Source organism: Aspergillus nomiae (genome assembly GCF_001204775.2).
Source record: "Aspergillus nomiae NRRL 13137 chromosome Unknown contig00194, whole genome shotgun sequence".
In the NCBI taxonomy this organism is placed as follows: Eukaryota; Fungi; Ascomycota; class Eurotiomycetes; order Eurotiales; family Aspergillaceae; genus Aspergillus; species Aspergillus nomiae.
Window position 1 is genome coordinate 40,142 of NW_015378249.1, and position 16,140 is coordinate 56,281.

General features: G+C 48.4%; 8 protein-coding genes across 8 annotated transcripts; 6 read left to right on the forward strand and 2 right to left on the reverse strand.

Moving 5' to 3' along the window:
- Window positions 1-2,327: 2,327 nt before the first annotated feature.
- On the forward strand, window positions 2,328-3,303 carry ANOM_006992 (uncharacterized protein; the record flags this gene model as incomplete). Its single annotated transcript, XM_015552248.1, has 2 exons — window positions 2,328-2,640; window positions 2,684-3,303. The coding sequence occupies 2 exons, from the start codon at window positions 2,328-2,330 to the stop codon at window positions 3,301-3,303; spliced, it is 933 nt and encodes a 310-aa protein (XP_015405606.1).
- Window positions 3,304-4,218: 915 nt separating this feature from the next.
- Window positions 4,219-4,822, forward strand: ANOM_006993 (uncharacterized protein; the record flags this gene model as incomplete). The annotated part of the gene is made up of 2 exons (XM_015552249.1): window positions 4,219-4,538; window positions 4,609-4,822. The coding sequence occupies 2 exons, from the start codon at window positions 4,219-4,221 to the stop codon at window positions 4,820-4,822; spliced, it is 534 nt and encodes a 177-aa protein (XP_015405607.1).
- Window positions 4,823-6,460: 1,638 nt separating this feature from the next.
- Window positions 6,461-7,422, forward strand: ANOM_006994 (blue light-inducible protein Bli-3; the record flags this gene model as incomplete). Its single annotated transcript, XM_015552250.1, has 3 exons — window positions 6,461-6,658; window positions 6,773-7,181; window positions 7,287-7,422. The coding sequence occupies 3 exons, from the start codon at window positions 6,461-6,463 to the stop codon at window positions 7,304-7,306; spliced, it is 627 nt and encodes a 208-aa protein (XP_015405604.1). The 3' UTR covers window positions 7,307-7,422.
- ANOM_006995 (transcriptional regulator SPT3) lies at window positions 7,287-9,204 on the reverse strand. The gene is made up of 4 exons (XM_015552251.1): window positions 9,089-9,204; window positions 8,558-8,647; window positions 7,668-8,507; window positions 7,287-7,620 (listed from the first exon to the last, which is right to left on the reverse strand). Exons 1-4 carry the CDS (start codon window positions 9,131-9,133, stop codon window positions 7,615-7,617), a joined length of 981 nt encoding a protein of 326 aa, XP_015405612.1. The 5' UTR covers window positions 9,134-9,204; the 3' UTR covers window positions 7,287-7,614.
- Window positions 9,205-9,441: 237 nt separating this feature from the next.
- On the forward strand, window positions 9,442-10,608 carry dph5 (diphthine synthase; the record flags this gene model as incomplete). Its single annotated transcript, XM_015552252.1, has 3 exons — window positions 9,442-9,576; window positions 9,653-9,777; window positions 9,833-10,608. 3 exons carry the CDS (start codon window positions 9,442-9,444, stop codon window positions 10,428-10,430), a joined length of 858 nt encoding a protein of 285 aa, XP_015405611.1. The 3' UTR covers window positions 10,431-10,608.
- ANOM_006997 (developmental regulator FlbE) lies at window positions 10,427-11,329 on the reverse strand. The gene is made up of 2 exons (XM_015552253.1): window positions 10,698-11,329; window positions 10,427-10,632 (listed from the first exon to the last, which is right to left on the reverse strand). The coding sequence occupies exons 1-2, from the start codon at window positions 11,238-11,240 to the stop codon at window positions 10,579-10,581; spliced, it is 597 nt and encodes a 198-aa protein (XP_015405610.1). The 5' UTR covers window positions 11,241-11,329; the 3' UTR covers window positions 10,427-10,578.
- Window positions 11,330-11,791: 462 nt separating this feature from the next.
- Window positions 11,792-12,519, forward strand: ANOM_006998 (AP-2 complex subunit sigma; the record flags this gene model as incomplete). The annotated part of the gene is made up of 5 exons (XM_015552254.1): window positions 11,792-11,826; window positions 11,885-11,924; window positions 11,986-12,015; window positions 12,081-12,311; window positions 12,418-12,519. The coding sequence occupies 5 exons, from the start codon at window positions 11,792-11,794 to the stop codon at window positions 12,517-12,519; spliced, it is 438 nt and encodes a 145-aa protein (XP_015405614.1).
- Window positions 12,520-15,569: 3,050 nt separating this feature from the next.
- Window positions 15,570-16,054, forward strand: ANOM_006999 (sulfotransferase family protein; the record flags this gene model as incomplete). Its single annotated transcript, XM_015552255.1, has 2 exons — window positions 15,570-15,839; window positions 15,947-16,054. The coding sequence occupies 2 exons, from the start codon at window positions 15,570-15,572 to the stop codon at window positions 16,052-16,054; spliced, it is 378 nt and encodes a 125-aa protein (XP_015405613.1).
- Between the last annotated feature and the right edge of the window lie 86 nt (window positions 16,055-16,140).

Here is a 16,140-nt window from a genome sequence, read left to right on the forward strand (position 1 = left end):
TCTGTATCGCATGAGGTTACCACAAGCCTCAGGTTCCGGGAGGAAATCCTCGGGCTACGTAATCTTCAAAGGAAGGGATTTAATCTCTTGCTAACCTTAGGATGGACGGTCATCTTCTCCCACTCTCTCATTTGCTCAACCTCGACCAACTGCTTCGCAGATATGGGGTTCACTGCTGATGAAATCTGACTCCCAGTTGGCTGTTCGTGCCCAGCTCGGCGAGGCTATCCTCGTGACAGGATTTGCAGGAAGCATTCAGTCTGCGATCCTACAGATATGTGACGAAGGGCAGACCGTTTGTGGTTGTTATCATATCTAGACCACCGCAGAGAGCCATACGAACATACACACGGTTCAGGTATCTTGGCATATCAATTGCATGACCCCAGGAGGTTATGAACCCAAAGAAGCACGCAAATACACACTGGCAAGTGGCATCAAGCCCTCATTACCGCGTCGGCGAACAACATAGTCAATACCGCTGCCTCGCAATTCAATGCGATAGCCACTTGCATTCCGAATACGCAACCGCTTGTGGTGCGTGTCCAGTCCACGAGAGCTATACCGAAGACGAGATAGCCTGGGACACAGACGGGAGTCAGCAGCCAATGGATCGCCCACTGATTATCCAGCATAGGAAATCAAGGAGTGAAGCAGATGATATTGATTTTCTAAGCACTTCCAAGGCTCCTTTAAGGCGCTGCCCAGCTCTCCCAGCAGAAGTTTGGTCAATCAGCACAATGAATTCTGTCAGAATAAGCGAGGCAATACGTTTTGTTGTTCATTTCACTCCTTTGAAGAAATAGATCACACCATACTTCTATGAGAACAGCAACGTCCTCAGTTATTTCTTCTCTTGGTGATAAATGGCTGTATTCTACGGCTGCACACCCGCAAACTGACGGTCAGTCAGAACGTGTCATACAAACGATTGAAGTCATGATAAGGCATGGCACTACCCAGCAAAAGCGTTGGAGCCCTATGATACCGTCGATTATTTCCACTATCAACTCCGCACCGAGTGCTACATTTTGTCCACATGACCTTGATTTACAAATTGCCTCAATCTCGTTGGCACCTCAAATTAGGCAGAGGTCTGTCTGACGGATACGAAGGCCGGCATTTCTCTTACTTTACAGTCTCAACAGAATTGCCTACAGGTATAAGGCGCGAACTCCAATACGGAGGCGGTACAGGGCGAGGTGAAGACGTAATCGGCTTATCTTATAATATGGTGACGAGAACATCACCTTATGTGATGAGTTGATGACCTCACTGAGAAAAGTGCCATACGACGTTTCCCACCACAGGAGCTCACTGTTCCATGAAGATGCTGTGGATGCTCTTTTCTCTAAAAGCTCTCACCGTGCCCCATGACTTAAGTGATTGACGCCTGAACAACTGGAACGTTTCAAAAATGTCACTGAGTCAGTCAGGTCTTCGAAGCCATGAACCGAGCTTGTATGACCTTCATGGTCTACTTCCTCTGGGTGGGATAGAGAGGGCTCTTCCGGATACAGATTATATTGCTGAAGGGTCATCATCGCCCTCAGGACTACCGAATAGGTAGCTACCGCCCACAAACTATTCCCTTTGGTATCAAGCACCACAAGAAATGGAGTGCATTCTTCTGGCAGTTGAAGCAAAGAAGAAGGGGGTCTCTGGCAACCACCAAGGATGAGCAAATTGTGAACACAGCTGTGATGGACAACGCGATATGGACTTCTACACATATGATGCAAGGGACGCCGGAGAATGGGATGCCAACCATCCACGCCTGCTTCTGCATCAAAGTAGGGAGGGCAAGAATAAACCGACGGGATAATAGCAGGCAGTAGTGGTTATTATTGCCGGCTCTCTTTGAGAGTTTCGATTTCTACGTGCACGCACGCTCTACGAATCCTTCAGCTTCGGCTATTTTACAATACTCTACAATCGGTATGAACCCATATAGGACCCTATACGGATTTCCGGCGGACTGGTGGCAGACTTCGGCTCACTTTGACAAATTCCGCCTCCTGAAATTGCCTTCCAACTATCTCCTCGAGCTCCTGTAATAACTGAACACTGCGCTAGGCTCTCCTGCGTACTATATGTAAGTGCAACAATGTCAACAACGGCGAACAAAAAACTTTCGCAGTGGTTTAATCATCCACAAGGCGTCGATGCCCCCTCAAACCTTCAGGCGCAATGCAAAAAATGGCGTCCTTGCAAAATCGCAATCGACATGCGATTAATACCGGGCAAGGCTCAAGTAATACTTGACTCTCAGCAGTCGACTGGTGATCTGTCTCAGGGCAAAGGAATATGGACAGATCATCTTCCCCATGGCCGACTGCCCAGTAAATCCGGGGATCGAAGGCGAGGGGCAGCACACCTCAGACTACGTCATGATGGCTCGTCAGAATCACAGCGGACTTAATGATTGGAATAAGGTGTACTACTACCAAGTATGGTGTTGCAGTCGTCCGGTAATTCCCAAACCCTCCCGCGAACTCGACGCCGGTCAGAGAGCCGATTGGGATTTCTTGATGTCAATCCTCGGTGATACAACAACCGAATGGCTCTGTCCCGAGTTCACCGTGTTCCTGGAATACAGGCCACAATATAAAGATGTTGCTCCATCCTTGGACTGCATCTGTATGTTGCAATCCCTATGTATCGAGGAAGTGGGCAACTTAAGCGGCAAGTCCTTTTGGTGGTACCACAATCACCCCGCTGATTCAACAACTGGGTGCCTGGCTCTGGACGAAGTCTGACGCTGGGCATCAAGAATATGTCAAATGGGATCCAGTGGACCCGTTTTTCATCGACGACAGCGAACGGAGGTACAGACTTATAACGACCTCGATTCCTACAGAACAGTCTGCGAGCAGCACGCCGCCGTGGGAGTGGGGAAGAAATAAAGCGTTTCAATATCTGATCTCTGGATTTAGTCGTGAACGCGAGACCCAGCGCAGCGTTATTACGCAGGTCTTTAATCCTGGCCTTCGACACACAGTCTACTGTACGACTGATGGCGTAAGTAGGGGCGCTCTCGTTCACATCAAGCTGTGTACGCCGTCGGAGAACAGCGTCAATGTTCCCGAGCTTCTCGAGAATACGGAAGTGAAGTTTCAAGTGGCCCAAGAAGGTCGCACCTATAAGGAAGGCGACTTGCTAATGAAGGGCAGAGTAGTCGAGGTGGAGTCATCGGCGGGTCTGGTCATCGCAACGGAAAGCGTAGGCACCGAAGTTAAGCCCAATGTTAACTTCCAGATCGTGACAGTCATTCAGCCAAACATAATGGCTATCGATGAGTAGCTAAACGCACTCAATGAAGTCACCAACGTTACTGTCTGTGGTGATACCACTCGGGGAGCAGAACAAGGCTTCTCCGTTCGCCGGACCGTTCTCGGTCACGGCTCCGAACTAAATCCAGAGAATGCATGCTATTTCGTTCTGGATTTCAAAAGCGTGTCCGCTTTGGAATCGCGCTTCCAGGAAGAGCGGCTAGAACATATACGCCGTCTCTAATAAAGCTGTGGATAACCTTCTGGAATCCTTGGGTATTGCAGCGGCAAGGGATGCACTCCTATGTGTCTGGTGCGGCCAGTTTGTACGCTTCAGAACATCTGCAACCCAGGCAGATCCGGGCAAAGAGTGCTGATGATCCTATTGCCAGGCTCAGGGCGCAGGCAGATGCTACAAATGACCACCAGGCGAATCCTACTCTGGAAAAAGTCCAAGCGCACAACTTGGTTGTCGCCCATGCGCAACAGAACCACGAAGATAAGTACTGCAAATCTCTCCTTGAGTACATGGCCATAGAAAAGGAGTGATAAATCAAGCCTTTCCCTTGAGCTCCTTGACGCCAGCAATTGTCCAGAAACGTGGCCCTTCAGCAGAGATAGTACCAAGAAGCTACGCTCGTCGTATGAAAGTACCTTATTGGGTTACCTCCAACGCTGCAGTGTCATTGCTACGAGATTGAACAACGCTTCTCATGACGTCCGGCGCCTGTCAAATTTCAAGCCGGCGTTCGTTGTTAGCGATAGGTAGGGCAGTGCCTCGAGGGGGATCATTGCATTGAGTTGACAATGCCGTCGACCCGAGGTGTTTGGTGACTCCGGCCAACTTTTGCCCACGGTAATCTCTGAGCATGGGCCCAACGAGGGAGCGAGGTTTCTTAACCGCTCTCTGATGGAAAGGCTTTATAGAGCCGGTTATTCCTGCATAATGCTCCAGACAAACGATCAGAATCATAGCCAGATTCTAGATTTGTTCAACCGTGAGATGTACAGGGGAGAGTTTGTCCATGGCCCCGGAAATGACAGACTAGAGCGGGTTGGCAGAGTGCGGGATTCCTTTCCCGGATCCCGTCACTGGTTTCGAGCACTTAACGTTCATGGCGTGCGTCAACTGTTTATTAGCGTCATTGGAGTAGCTAAGCGCATGAAAAACAGTCTCTCCTGGTCTAATGAGACCCAGGGGGACGTGCTCCGCCACCTTCTGACGTCCCTGTACTCGTTTCAGACGCCCAACGGCGACCTGAGGACGTCATGATAATAAGCGCGTACAAAGACCAGAAAGTTCTTGTACAAAGGATCTGAGCTAGCAACAGGTTAGATACCGCGACAACCTTACAGTGGATGCCGCTCAGGGCCAAGAAGCACCAAGCGTGGTGTTTCTGATGACCAAGCCCTCGCAGAATGTCGCCAGCGCAGGTTTCATGGCAGACGCAAACCGGCTTAACATCGCCCTTAGTCGTGCCAAGAAAGTCATGATAATCATTGGCAACCTGAGGGACTGGAATAACGATGGCATTGACAAGATGCACTGATCAGTCAGAAAATGGGTGAGATTCTTCATAGATCTCCTCAGAGACGTCACTGCAAGGCGCCATTCGCTGACATGGGCGAGGCCGGAGACCGTGACGGAGGCAAACCCTACAGGGTCAGTCCAATACTTTTCCCACGACCGACCTGGTGATATCGAAGGTGTACCTTCAGGTCCATCGGTCGTGGTCTTGTCCCGCCAACGGAAACACCTTCCGTTTTTCAAACACGGTACCCAGCTGAGCTCTCTGAGCTGCTGCGGACCCACACCGAGGAAGACCATGATACTGACATGGGCGATGCACCTCTAGTAACGGCGCACAACGTGCGTCCTGCGGTGCAGCTTCCTCCGAGACAGTGCTCTTGCGCTCCCTTATATCTCCGGTTACCAACTGAGCTTACTCAGTACAGAGATTGCCGGGATGTCAATGTGGACATAACAATGGAGCCGACTACGATTGTCGAGATACGGCAATGAAGGATGAGGCTACGAGCTCGTGCCCACGCTGCAGCTTACCATAAAACTGTACCTCATCATGGGTCTTAACCTAACTTGATTAATCATAACCGGAAGCCCTATGGTTGCTCCTTGGACGTTCCTATCACTGATCGAAACGTGAAAGTTCAAGTCAAGGCGGCCAATACTTTCCAATACTGACGGCGTCCGCTCACAACCCCTGCCTAACCGAGAGCGACGGTTAATCCGCGAGCCGGTCATCAGGCCTGTTCGCTGGTGTTGATATGGCCAGCTTATCGGATAGGTGCGGGAGGCCCCTTGGTCTGAACAGGGAGGTTGTGTTAAGAGGATGTCAAATAAGTCGCGGCAGTCATTCCTAATTAACAATGAGACATGTATTCTCCCTGATTTGATTTGATTCGATACGCATGCTGCGTTTGACTATTATTTTATATTGAAAGCACATATACATACTGAGCCGATCAATTCGCTACAGTCAGACATACATCCTAGATTGGGTTGCCGATTCAGAAACGAAGTCCAATCTGGCATTTGCTTCTGGTAATCATCGAGCAAATGCCGATCTAACCAGGGCCTGTTCTTTTTTGATCGTTGTCGCGAACGGCCGCATTACATTATCGACGACAACGGACACAGTGAGGCGAAATCCCGACAGATGGCAAGAAAGTATTGGTTCGAGAACAGTCTTATCCTAAGTTTAAGCGAAAAACGCTTTTTGTAACTTTTATCTCAAACACTTTCTTCTTTTGTCCCGTTCTCTGATTCTGCTCAGACCAAACCAATTGTAATATAGATAGTGGCAGCATTCTATCCTGAGAACAACGCGGATAACTACCTACCCGATTATGCCCTGTTCCTAAATGAATTCCGTGCATCATCGCCCTACACAGGCAATAATATTACTTCAAGTAACATTAGAGTCATTCCTGGTGGAACAAGCGCCAAAAAAACGTCATCAACAGCAACTCATAATAAATTCAAGTCCCCTGAATGCCGCTTAGGGCTTTGACGTCATGCCTACGCCAGACTTGGCATCTCGTACATCATAGTATACATCGAAGTCCTATATAAACAATGATCGCCATGGCTATCCCTCCCACAAGATACAACTACTGAACACCCAATCCTCTTCATAAACCCCTCAACTGAAACAAAACAACCCAAAATGTCCGCCACAATCAACACCAGTAAAGGCGAGCAGCCCATCGACCCCTACAAGGCCAAAAGCCTTGAGGACCCGCCCCTGGCCCAAAAGGTCGAAGACCTGGTGGACTTCATCTCCGAGGCCAAATTCGGCATGCTAACGACCAAGATCGCCGGCTCGGAATACTTGACGTCGAGATGCATGGCGTTGGCCGGGAAGGTATTTCTCTCTTCCCTTCCTTCCTTCCTACCTCTCTCTCACTTCCCTGGTCATGGGTTGCACTCAAGACAAGTTGTTGTATCAGTATACTAATTTTGGACTGATATGAGAAAGGAAAACGGCGGCATTGACCTGCTCTTCCATATCAACCTCTTCTCCAGCAAGACGCTTGACCTGACCACGCACCCCAGCGAAGTCAACATGTCCTTCCTGGACCAAGTCAGCGGGTCCTGGGCGTCTATTTCGGGGACTGCCTCGATCGTTGCTGACAAGGCTACCGTTGAAAAGTATTACTCGCCGACGCTGCCGGCTTGGTTGGGCGATCTTGGTGACGGGGTTCATGATGGGAGTCCGTCGGATCCGAGGATCGGGGTGATTCGGTTGGAGGCGAAGTTGGCGACGTATGCGGTGGCTACGAGGGGCATCTTTGGGAAGGCCATTGAGACGATCAAGAGTGCTACTAAGGGCGATGTGCCGGCTATCAATAGTATTCGGGAGTTGAGTGAGGGGGAGTTGGCTGAGTGTGAGTTTTCTCTATCCCCTTATTTTTCTTTTCCTTCTTTTGTGGCTTTTTTTTTTTTTTATTTTGGGGGTTGGATGTACTCCGTACGTGCTGACTTGTTGGTAGGGCGCCGGACGCATAAATAAGGGCTTTTCTTTTCGCTGGGCCAAGGCCTTCTTATGATTGATTATGTACATGTGTAATGATGAGTCTCGGTTCGCTTAGGGACTGGGTGCGAAATAAATCGAGGAATTAATGCCTAGTATGGTGGAGATAATCAAAATGATTGATGTTCGAAATAGTACAGGAGCTGCTGAAGGAACGAAACCGTATATCCCGGATAGAAAACAAAGGAACTGAAAAAGAAGTCTCGATATCGTACAGTCATCATGTGGGTATCTTGTGTATATAACTCCAACCATTTCCGGTACAAGCCCAAAGTAAAGCCATCCCATTAAATCTAGAATATGTTAGTACCAACGATCAAAACTGAATGAATGGGCTTACCAGTCTCAAAGGCATCCGTGCTGGGACGCGCCCATTATGGAGAAGCATTGCGATGTTCTTGTTCGAAGTAGCTTGAAGTTTACGGTATGCCTCGCGGATATGCCTCGGTTCAACTGGTGTTCGTCCCTCCTCGGGCGGATCGAAGAGACCAGTTTCGCGCTTCCGCTTCTTAGTATTCTCACCGGAGCCATTTTCAGCGCCTCCTCGCCGATTCTTCTCTCGGTCTTCGCGTTCTTTGACCTTGAGGGCTTCCTCAGTCAAAGTTTGGACGATCTCGAACGTGAGGAAACCGAGGATATCGACGATATCGTCGTTGGGCTTCGATTCGGTTACGATACCAAAACCAGCCCACTCACGAAAACGCTTGCTCTTACGATAGGTGAAGGATGCCTGACGACATTCGGACCAGAACACGTACTCTTCCTTCGTCATGTGCTTGGTTCGCTCGTCTGCTGCAGCAAGACGCTGGAGGGTTGCATAATTCTGTTCTTCCTCCTCTTCGTCTTCCTCGTCCTCTCGCTCTGGAACCTGGACCGAGTAGAAACTGTTCACATCCCATGCGAGACCAACACGGGCCCTCTTGTTCTTCGGTTTTGAAGCGACATCTTGCGGACCGGCGACGACACCTCCCGCAAGGGGGTCATCGGCTCCTGCAAATTCGGCGGCGTCGGCACCACCTTTGTCATCCGAGTCTTTGACATTCTTGCGGACATCTTTCCAGGAAAGGAAGGTCTTCAGGCGTGATACCTTAGCCTTATCATGGCGGATGAGAAAGATCAAATCATCAGTCGAGATAGAGCGGACTCCTCGACGGGTAGCCAACGTTGTACTTCGAGCGAGCTGTAGTGAATGTGAGCAAACTGTACTTTTATGGCTGAAGGTACTCATACAATCTCAACGACTTGCTGGCGAACGATCTCTTCTATCAGAGTAGTTGTTTCCACTGATGGCTCGGCAGTCTCTCCAGAGACGAACATCATCTGCTCATAGTATTAGTGAGGCTGAAAGTACTCTTGTTGTCTTCATATTGTTTCTGAGATGGTCCACTTCGATTTGTTGTGATCGGGAAGACGCATAAATGGAGCATAGTGGGTCATTTGCAACACCCCAATTATTTGAGAGGCGAAGCAAGTCCAAGTATGAACTCAATTGTGAGAATGAAGTATTACATGAAGTAGCGCCACATAGAGTACATATCAAGCCGGATCGGGAATTATAGATGACAAGTAACAGTCGCATCACGAGGAGCCTTACTGCGCCATGCGAGCAGCAAGACTAAGCTTATGATGACAAATATACAAACGATTATGCTATGTTAACGTAGCTTAATGTACGCAAGCGGCCCAAAAAGCAAGAAACAAAAGAAAACACAAACAAGATGAGGCTTAGAAGGGTAAGATAAGGAGATAGTATGAGCTTACCTGCTGGATTTCCTGCCGATACTTCGGAGTACGATCGGTCGACATGTTGGCGAATCAAGAATGACACATTAACATCATTCACAGCCAAAGAAAAAGGTACAATACAGTCAAGTGAGCGTGTTAACACTATAAACAATAAAATGAGTGAATTCAAGTTGGTCGCGAAAGGCAACAATGGGGATGTTCAAAGGATCCATCCCCGTGACTTGATATCCAGTGACCTCCCCATATCCGGAACAACTCTTCACCCGCGTTCCGTCATCCCGCCGCATTTGGTGGGGTGATAGAGAAACTTTTTGATCGTGAATAACACAGTTATTATACTCATTGATTTAATTTTGTGTATTCTCAAAATGCTCTACCTCGTTGGGTTGGGTCTTGCCGATGAGACTGACATTACTGTCAAAGGCTTAGAGGTGGTGAAAAGGGCCGAAAGGGTCTACCTCGAAGCATACACAAGTATTCTGCTCGTAAACAAAGAGAAGCTAGTGAGTGTCCTTGTGTATGACAGATATTATTTGTTGCTACGGAATTGTCTAACCAGATCATCGATTGGTTCAGTAGGAAGCTTTCTATGGACGTCCTGTTATTGAAGCAGACCGTGAAAAGGTCGAGACCGGAAGCGATGAGATTCTCGCTGGGGCAGATAAAACAGATGTTGCATTCCTAGTCGTCGGTGATCCTTTTGGGTAGGTGTTAGCTTTGCGCGATTGTTATCGGAGGCATAAATTAACGTGTGTGCAGCGCCACTACCCATACAGACCTCGTTCTGCGCGCCCGCGAACTGGGCATCGAATCCAAGGTCATCCCGAACGCATCGATCATGTCTGGCATTGGTTGCACAGGGCTGCAGCTGTATAACTTCGGTCAGACTGTCAGCATGGTGTTCTTCACAGAAAACTGGAAGCCCTCGTCATACTACGATAAGATCAAGGAGAACATATCACTGGGTCTTCACACCCTCGTGCTTTTGGACATTAAGGTCAAGGAGCAGTCTTACGAAAATATGGCCCGAGGACGCCTAATCTATGAGCCTCCGAGATATATGACCGTTGCGCAGTGCGCCAGTCAGATGCTGGAGACCGAGGAGGAGCGCAAGGAAGGTGTTTACGGACCTGACAGCCTCGCGGTCGGAGCTGCGAGAGTTGGAGCCCCGGATCAGAAATTGGTCGTTGGAACTCTGAAGGAATTGGCAGAGGTCGAGATGGGCCCGCCTCTTCACAGCCTCGTTCTCTTGGGAAGGAGAGCGCATGACTTGGAGAAGGACTACATTCGAGAATTTGCCGTGGACAAAGCGACCTTTGATGCTAGTTGGCAGAAGGGATACGGCGCTAGTTCATGAAGTAGAGCTTAGCTTATAACGAGATGAAAATGAATTATAGACCCAATATGCCGTGATTCTAATATCCAAGAATCAATGTTCACGAGTACAATAACAGCCATCGGGCTTTGGGTAAATTGCATAGCCACACATCACTCATCTAACCGTCTCAAGTGATCTTCTTAGTGCCAAAGAACTGCGTCAACTTTTGGGGGAAAAATGTCTAGACATGACCAATATCAGCTTGTGCCAACAGCCAGAGCATACAACCACGTAAGAAGCACTTACCGTAGGAGTTGACGGGGGTTGTGATGCGCTACCATAATCACTAGTCTCCCCATCTTCATCTTCGTACATCATACTTTCATCGTCATCTTCCTCAATCTGGGGGAACCATCTCTCTGGATCCCCGTTATACACAATATACCAGCCAATCTTCTCACCGGCGGCATATTTATCTCGCATCTCCGTCAATGCCGCCATGGCATCATTATCCAGCCCTGACTCTTTAACCAGCTCCTCAGCATCCAAACTAAGTGCCCCCGACTCTGGCATCGTAATCACTTTACCCGCGACATAGGCATATGGCTTGCTGACAGCCTCATCGGTGGTATCGTCGGGATCATACTGTTCGATAAATCGGAGTTCGGGTAGACGGGATACGATGCCCGGTTCGGTCTTCGCGAACGACTCGAGGAGCAGCTGGGTAGTGATCGGCGCCTGGAGGTACTCTGCTGTTGCGTCCTCCAGGTTGTGCAGGACAATGTAGACTCGGATGCCCGTGAAGCCAGCGCGCGGCCACTTAAAGCCGTACAGCATGTAGACTGGCATTGCGAAGTTCTGGAAATGTAGCGACTGGAGATCCTAATGGGGGAGGCAGTGGTTAAGTAAACCAGATCGTTCAATAAAAGCTGTCATGTTAATATTGCCCGGAAAAAGACACTGCTGCGCTCATCGTGTGACGATGACTGCAGGAAATGTGTGTTTGCGACATGAGTTGATCCTCAATTTACCAGCGGATAAGGGCACTTGGCACAGCTGACCAGTCAGTCTCATAGCTAACGGACAGTTCGGAACTATTTATATAACCAATCCCAAATCAATGAGGGACGACTGTCGAAATATAGGATGACCTTAAGATTACTGACGAACAAGTCCCTAGTATTATTATTATTATTGTATTTCTTTTCATTGTTCCTTGAAAACCCCGTCATTGGTTCGATGTAGATTACACAAAAGGCGGTGATATTCGGCAATATTGAGTCTCGGCCTTGACATCTTCAATACTCCAAGACTCCAGGCGGAGACATTCGGATGAACCGAACTGCGGCATAGCTCAACGCCACCATCGATATCGGCTTACCGCTCCTCATCAAGGCGGGATGGTTCTCTCATTCATCTTGGTCCAGAACCGGCAGTGAGTGCTTGTGTATACACATAAATCGAGCGATCTACAATGCTAAGCTAGTGGATAGGGGCAAAACGCGCCTTGCAAAATGGTATGCGCCGTACAGCGTAAGTTCTCTAAAAACTCTTTAGAAATCATGTAGCATTAGCTAATATCGGTTTTGCGCAGGATGAGGAGAAAGTCAAGCTGAAAGGCGAGGTTCGTGGCAACTTGCGACAATACCATTGTTACCAATAGGCCGGAAAACTGACCAATTGCCTCAGGTCCATCGCCTGGTAGCACCAAGAGACCAGAAGTATCAGTCCAACTTTGTCGAGTTCAAGCGGAGTACGAAAGTCGTTTACCGGAGATATGCGGGGTTGTTCTTTTGCGCCTGTGTCGATGCTACCGATAATGAATTGGCGTACCTCGAGGCCATCCATTTCTTCGTCGAAGTTCTAGATCAGTTCTTTGGGAATGTGTGCGAGCTGGATCTGGTGTTCAATTTCTACAAGGTGCGTTGGGCACTCTCGGCTGCTGTGGGCATTGGAAAATATTATGATGAATTGAGATGCTGCCCACTTGCGACAAGGAGCCACTGCTGACAAATAATTGGCACAGGTATACGCGATTCTGGACGAAGTGTTTCTGGCAGGCGAGATTGAAGAGACGAGCAAGCAGGTCGTATTGACGAGGCTCGAGCATTTGGACAAACTGGAGTGAGACAGCTTTCAGCCTTATGGAAGCGTGGGTAGGATAGAATCTGTTCTGGATATTATAGCATTGAAATGGTCACGGGATGGCCATCCGGAGTTATTTGGTTTCGAGGGTTAACATATATCGGGGCGCTGCGCTTGCAACTGTTGCCATCCATGTTGATAGAGGGTTCTATGATGGCTTTGTTTATCTAATTTCAACGATAATACCTTATGGAAAGCAAGTACATTTGTTTACCTAAGAATATCATATCATGAATCACGTATGACTGACCCGTAAGGAACTAGAGGCTCTTGGGTCACGTTATTTCCGCCATGATATGTCAGTTCGTGGGACATATATAAAATCAGCAGATAAATCAACAGCCGAAATCATTGCCGTGATGCCTGCGAGCGGAGACAATATCTCACATCGGTCCACTCATTGCACGAGACTGACCATAACTGTCATTTAAGCTCAAATAACGTCTAAAGTGTTTCTTGGTAGTCCTCAGACCCTTGGTGGATTATACTAGAGTGGACATAGTTACAGTGAGGTGATCAAGACGTGCGATTGCGAGTGTTGTGTTAGGGTTCTTGGCATCAATTTCCTTTAAAAGGGTTACGACCTCCTTGCATGAGTTGAATTGCTGGCTATGATGACTCGTGCTGATGTCTTCTTTCTTTCTTTCTTTTCTTTACTACTCTTAACATCTTTCCAAGTGAAGTTCTCATTCCATCAGCATCCGACCATGCATACAACTACACTGAGTAGTAGTAGTGTGTACTCCCAGCTTTGCATCACCTGACCGCCCATTCTCGATAAGGAAGTTACTTTGTTTACCAAACTATCGACCATCACATGCCTATGCGACACCACTACAGCAAGAGGGTCCAAGAGAATAACACCACCCTACTATCACGCGAGTCCCTTTCAACCATGATACATACCTGTACAGTTGGATACATACGGATACTTCCAAGTTTCCAGAGCCATCCGATTAGCGGAAAGAACGGCTTACTTCTCCAAAACGGTCTTCGCCGGCGGGTCAGTGATGGACTCCGTACGGAGTAGGGAAGTTGGCGAAGATCATCATAAGAAGGCGAGGATACTTGCCTCGTTGATCGGGCCCCGGAGCTCACCTCAAATGATAAACGGTCTTGGCATTGAGGGCACTTGATGAGTTGCTTAACTCGGAACACCGAGTCGATCTCCGTCGGGCAATGATTACCGCCATGGTATTGATTGAATGATTCAGAAACAAGCCCTGCAGGGTCTATGTACCTGGAATCACAGGGATACCTTATTGCCAGTGATCTACTTGAAGGGCCTGTACACTGCTGGAAAGTATGGTGGAAAGTGCCCAAGCGGGAGATATGAAGCTCAATTTGCCACAAACAATCAGTGGGCTTGCCATCTTGGCCATTTCGGACTGAATGTTACAGGTCTAGCCTAACTTGATCCAGCGATGATTGATTGATCGTTTGGCCGATAGGCTAAACGGCTAAACGAGTCATGCTCAACAATGCCAATTAGGATTACGATTCTTGGTACAGGAAATTGGTCACTGAATATGTTGGGGATCAAGTCCTTACCAATTACACACTATTGCCGAATAGGAATTCAGTTTGATTGTCGTCATCGGGATTTCTACGACGTCCGACGGCTGTGGTTTCCACCGAGGTGGATTGGCCGCTTAGGTGGATTATGGAAAGTGGACAGTGCATCCTAACGTTAGTGGATGGACTATCTATCTTGATCAGCATCGTTGACATACCCCAAACCACGAACGGACCCGCGGGCACAGGCTTGACACATCTGAAACGGCCTCGGCAGCACCAACTTTCCAGCAATGACTTTGAACATTAATTAGCAACAACAGTAACAAAAGGGGAAAGAAAAGATTGGGGGGGGTCACATAATGGAACAACTGAAGCAAAACGGAAATGAAAAAGCGAATGCGATTGTTGCGGGTTGTGGAGAGGCGAGTGCGTTTCAGGATTGTGCATTATGCATGGATTTTGAATGTCTGGAGAAAGGTACGCGTCGTCTTGTTGGAGGATCCACCAATTAGAAAAACGAAGTGGGCGGGTTTGAATTTCTCAGGGCTTCCAGACCAGAGAAGCCTCAGGCCTCCTCATCCAATCCCCGACTTCCAGCGATCGGCGAATTAAGTGCTACGCGGCCGCTTCTCGCCGGAAAATCTTGGCACGGTTTCCATTCCCCAGTGTATGGTGTTCTATTCCTTCTTCGCCCCGCCTCTCCGTTACAGAAACAGGACAATCAGGAGACTGTTCCTACTCTCTGGAGGCCAATACACGATGAGGACCGGCCATCCTGGATGATTTTCATGCGCTACCGACACTGTATAGAATCAACCAAGGAACAACCCCACCCCCTGACAATCGTTAGCTTTCGATGGGCGTCATCCATTGACGTCTTTGGTTCGCCCTGCCGAGCAAAGCCTCTCGAGTTCTATGGATTCGACGCTTAAACTGCCGCAACCGATTTGGCCCAAACGTGGACGGGAGACCCGCAGGGAGCATCTGAAAGGATGAAAGTGCCCAAACAGAATTAGAAAAAAAGCTAAACGGGTGTCAAAAAAAGAGGAAGGATGGGGTTTTGCCAAGATTCAGGAGAGGGAAATTATTTTCGTTTTTTTTGATTACGACCACGAGTATCCATATCGAATGTACAGCTCGCGTACACAAGTACGAAGAGTTGCCACTGTTGTTTTTAATTACTTGAGATGGGGATTCTTTGGGACATCGCGGCGCTAATGAGCTAACATTTATTTCCTCTTCAGTATATGACATTTATTATCAATCTACTTCCCAGTCTCCTTTTTATCTTCCTCAACACTTTCGGTTTCTCTGATTCTTTCCTTTTAATCAAGCCTTTGCCCTCGGAAAATCCATTCTTTTCTCTCGTATTCTTTCTTTCCCTTGAGTCTTGGGAACATCCTTCGTTTGCTCCATTACTAGACCATCATCTTCTGAAGACCTCACTGTCTCTTGAATACGCATTGTAATACAGTTTATATATATCATACGAACCTCACTTTCCCATCCGTCACTATGTCTTTGACCTACTCGGACAACCTTGCTCCCCAGCCCATGACCGATGTCTTCACCGACGACACTTGCATTGACCGGCGCAAGTGCCACCGGACGGTGCCTATGAAGGTACTGGCACTCGGCGTTGGGAGAACAGGAACAGCGTCTCTCCGCATCGCTCTGGAGCGCCTCGGATACCTGAAATGCTACCATATGATGTCTGCTAGTGTGGAGAACCCTCCCGACTGCTTGATGTGGCACGATGCCTCATCGCCAAGTATGATGGTGTGGGTGAGTTTGGAAGGAAAGAATGGGATCAGTTGCTGGGAGAGTGCCAGGTGAGCCTCGGATTATCAACGAGACAAGCAAAGGGATTCAAACTGATCTTGCGTGTATAGGCTGTCTGCGACTGGCCCGCCTGTGCTTTTGCTAAAGAGCTGATTGAAGCCTACCCGAATGCTAAGGTCATCCTGACTACTCGTGAAGTGGACTCGTGGCATGCGTAAGTTGACACTGGAATACACCTGAGGCGATTTGTCCGCTAACTGAAATTCCTGCAGATCCGTCATGAAGACTGTGTTTTGGCGTGTGA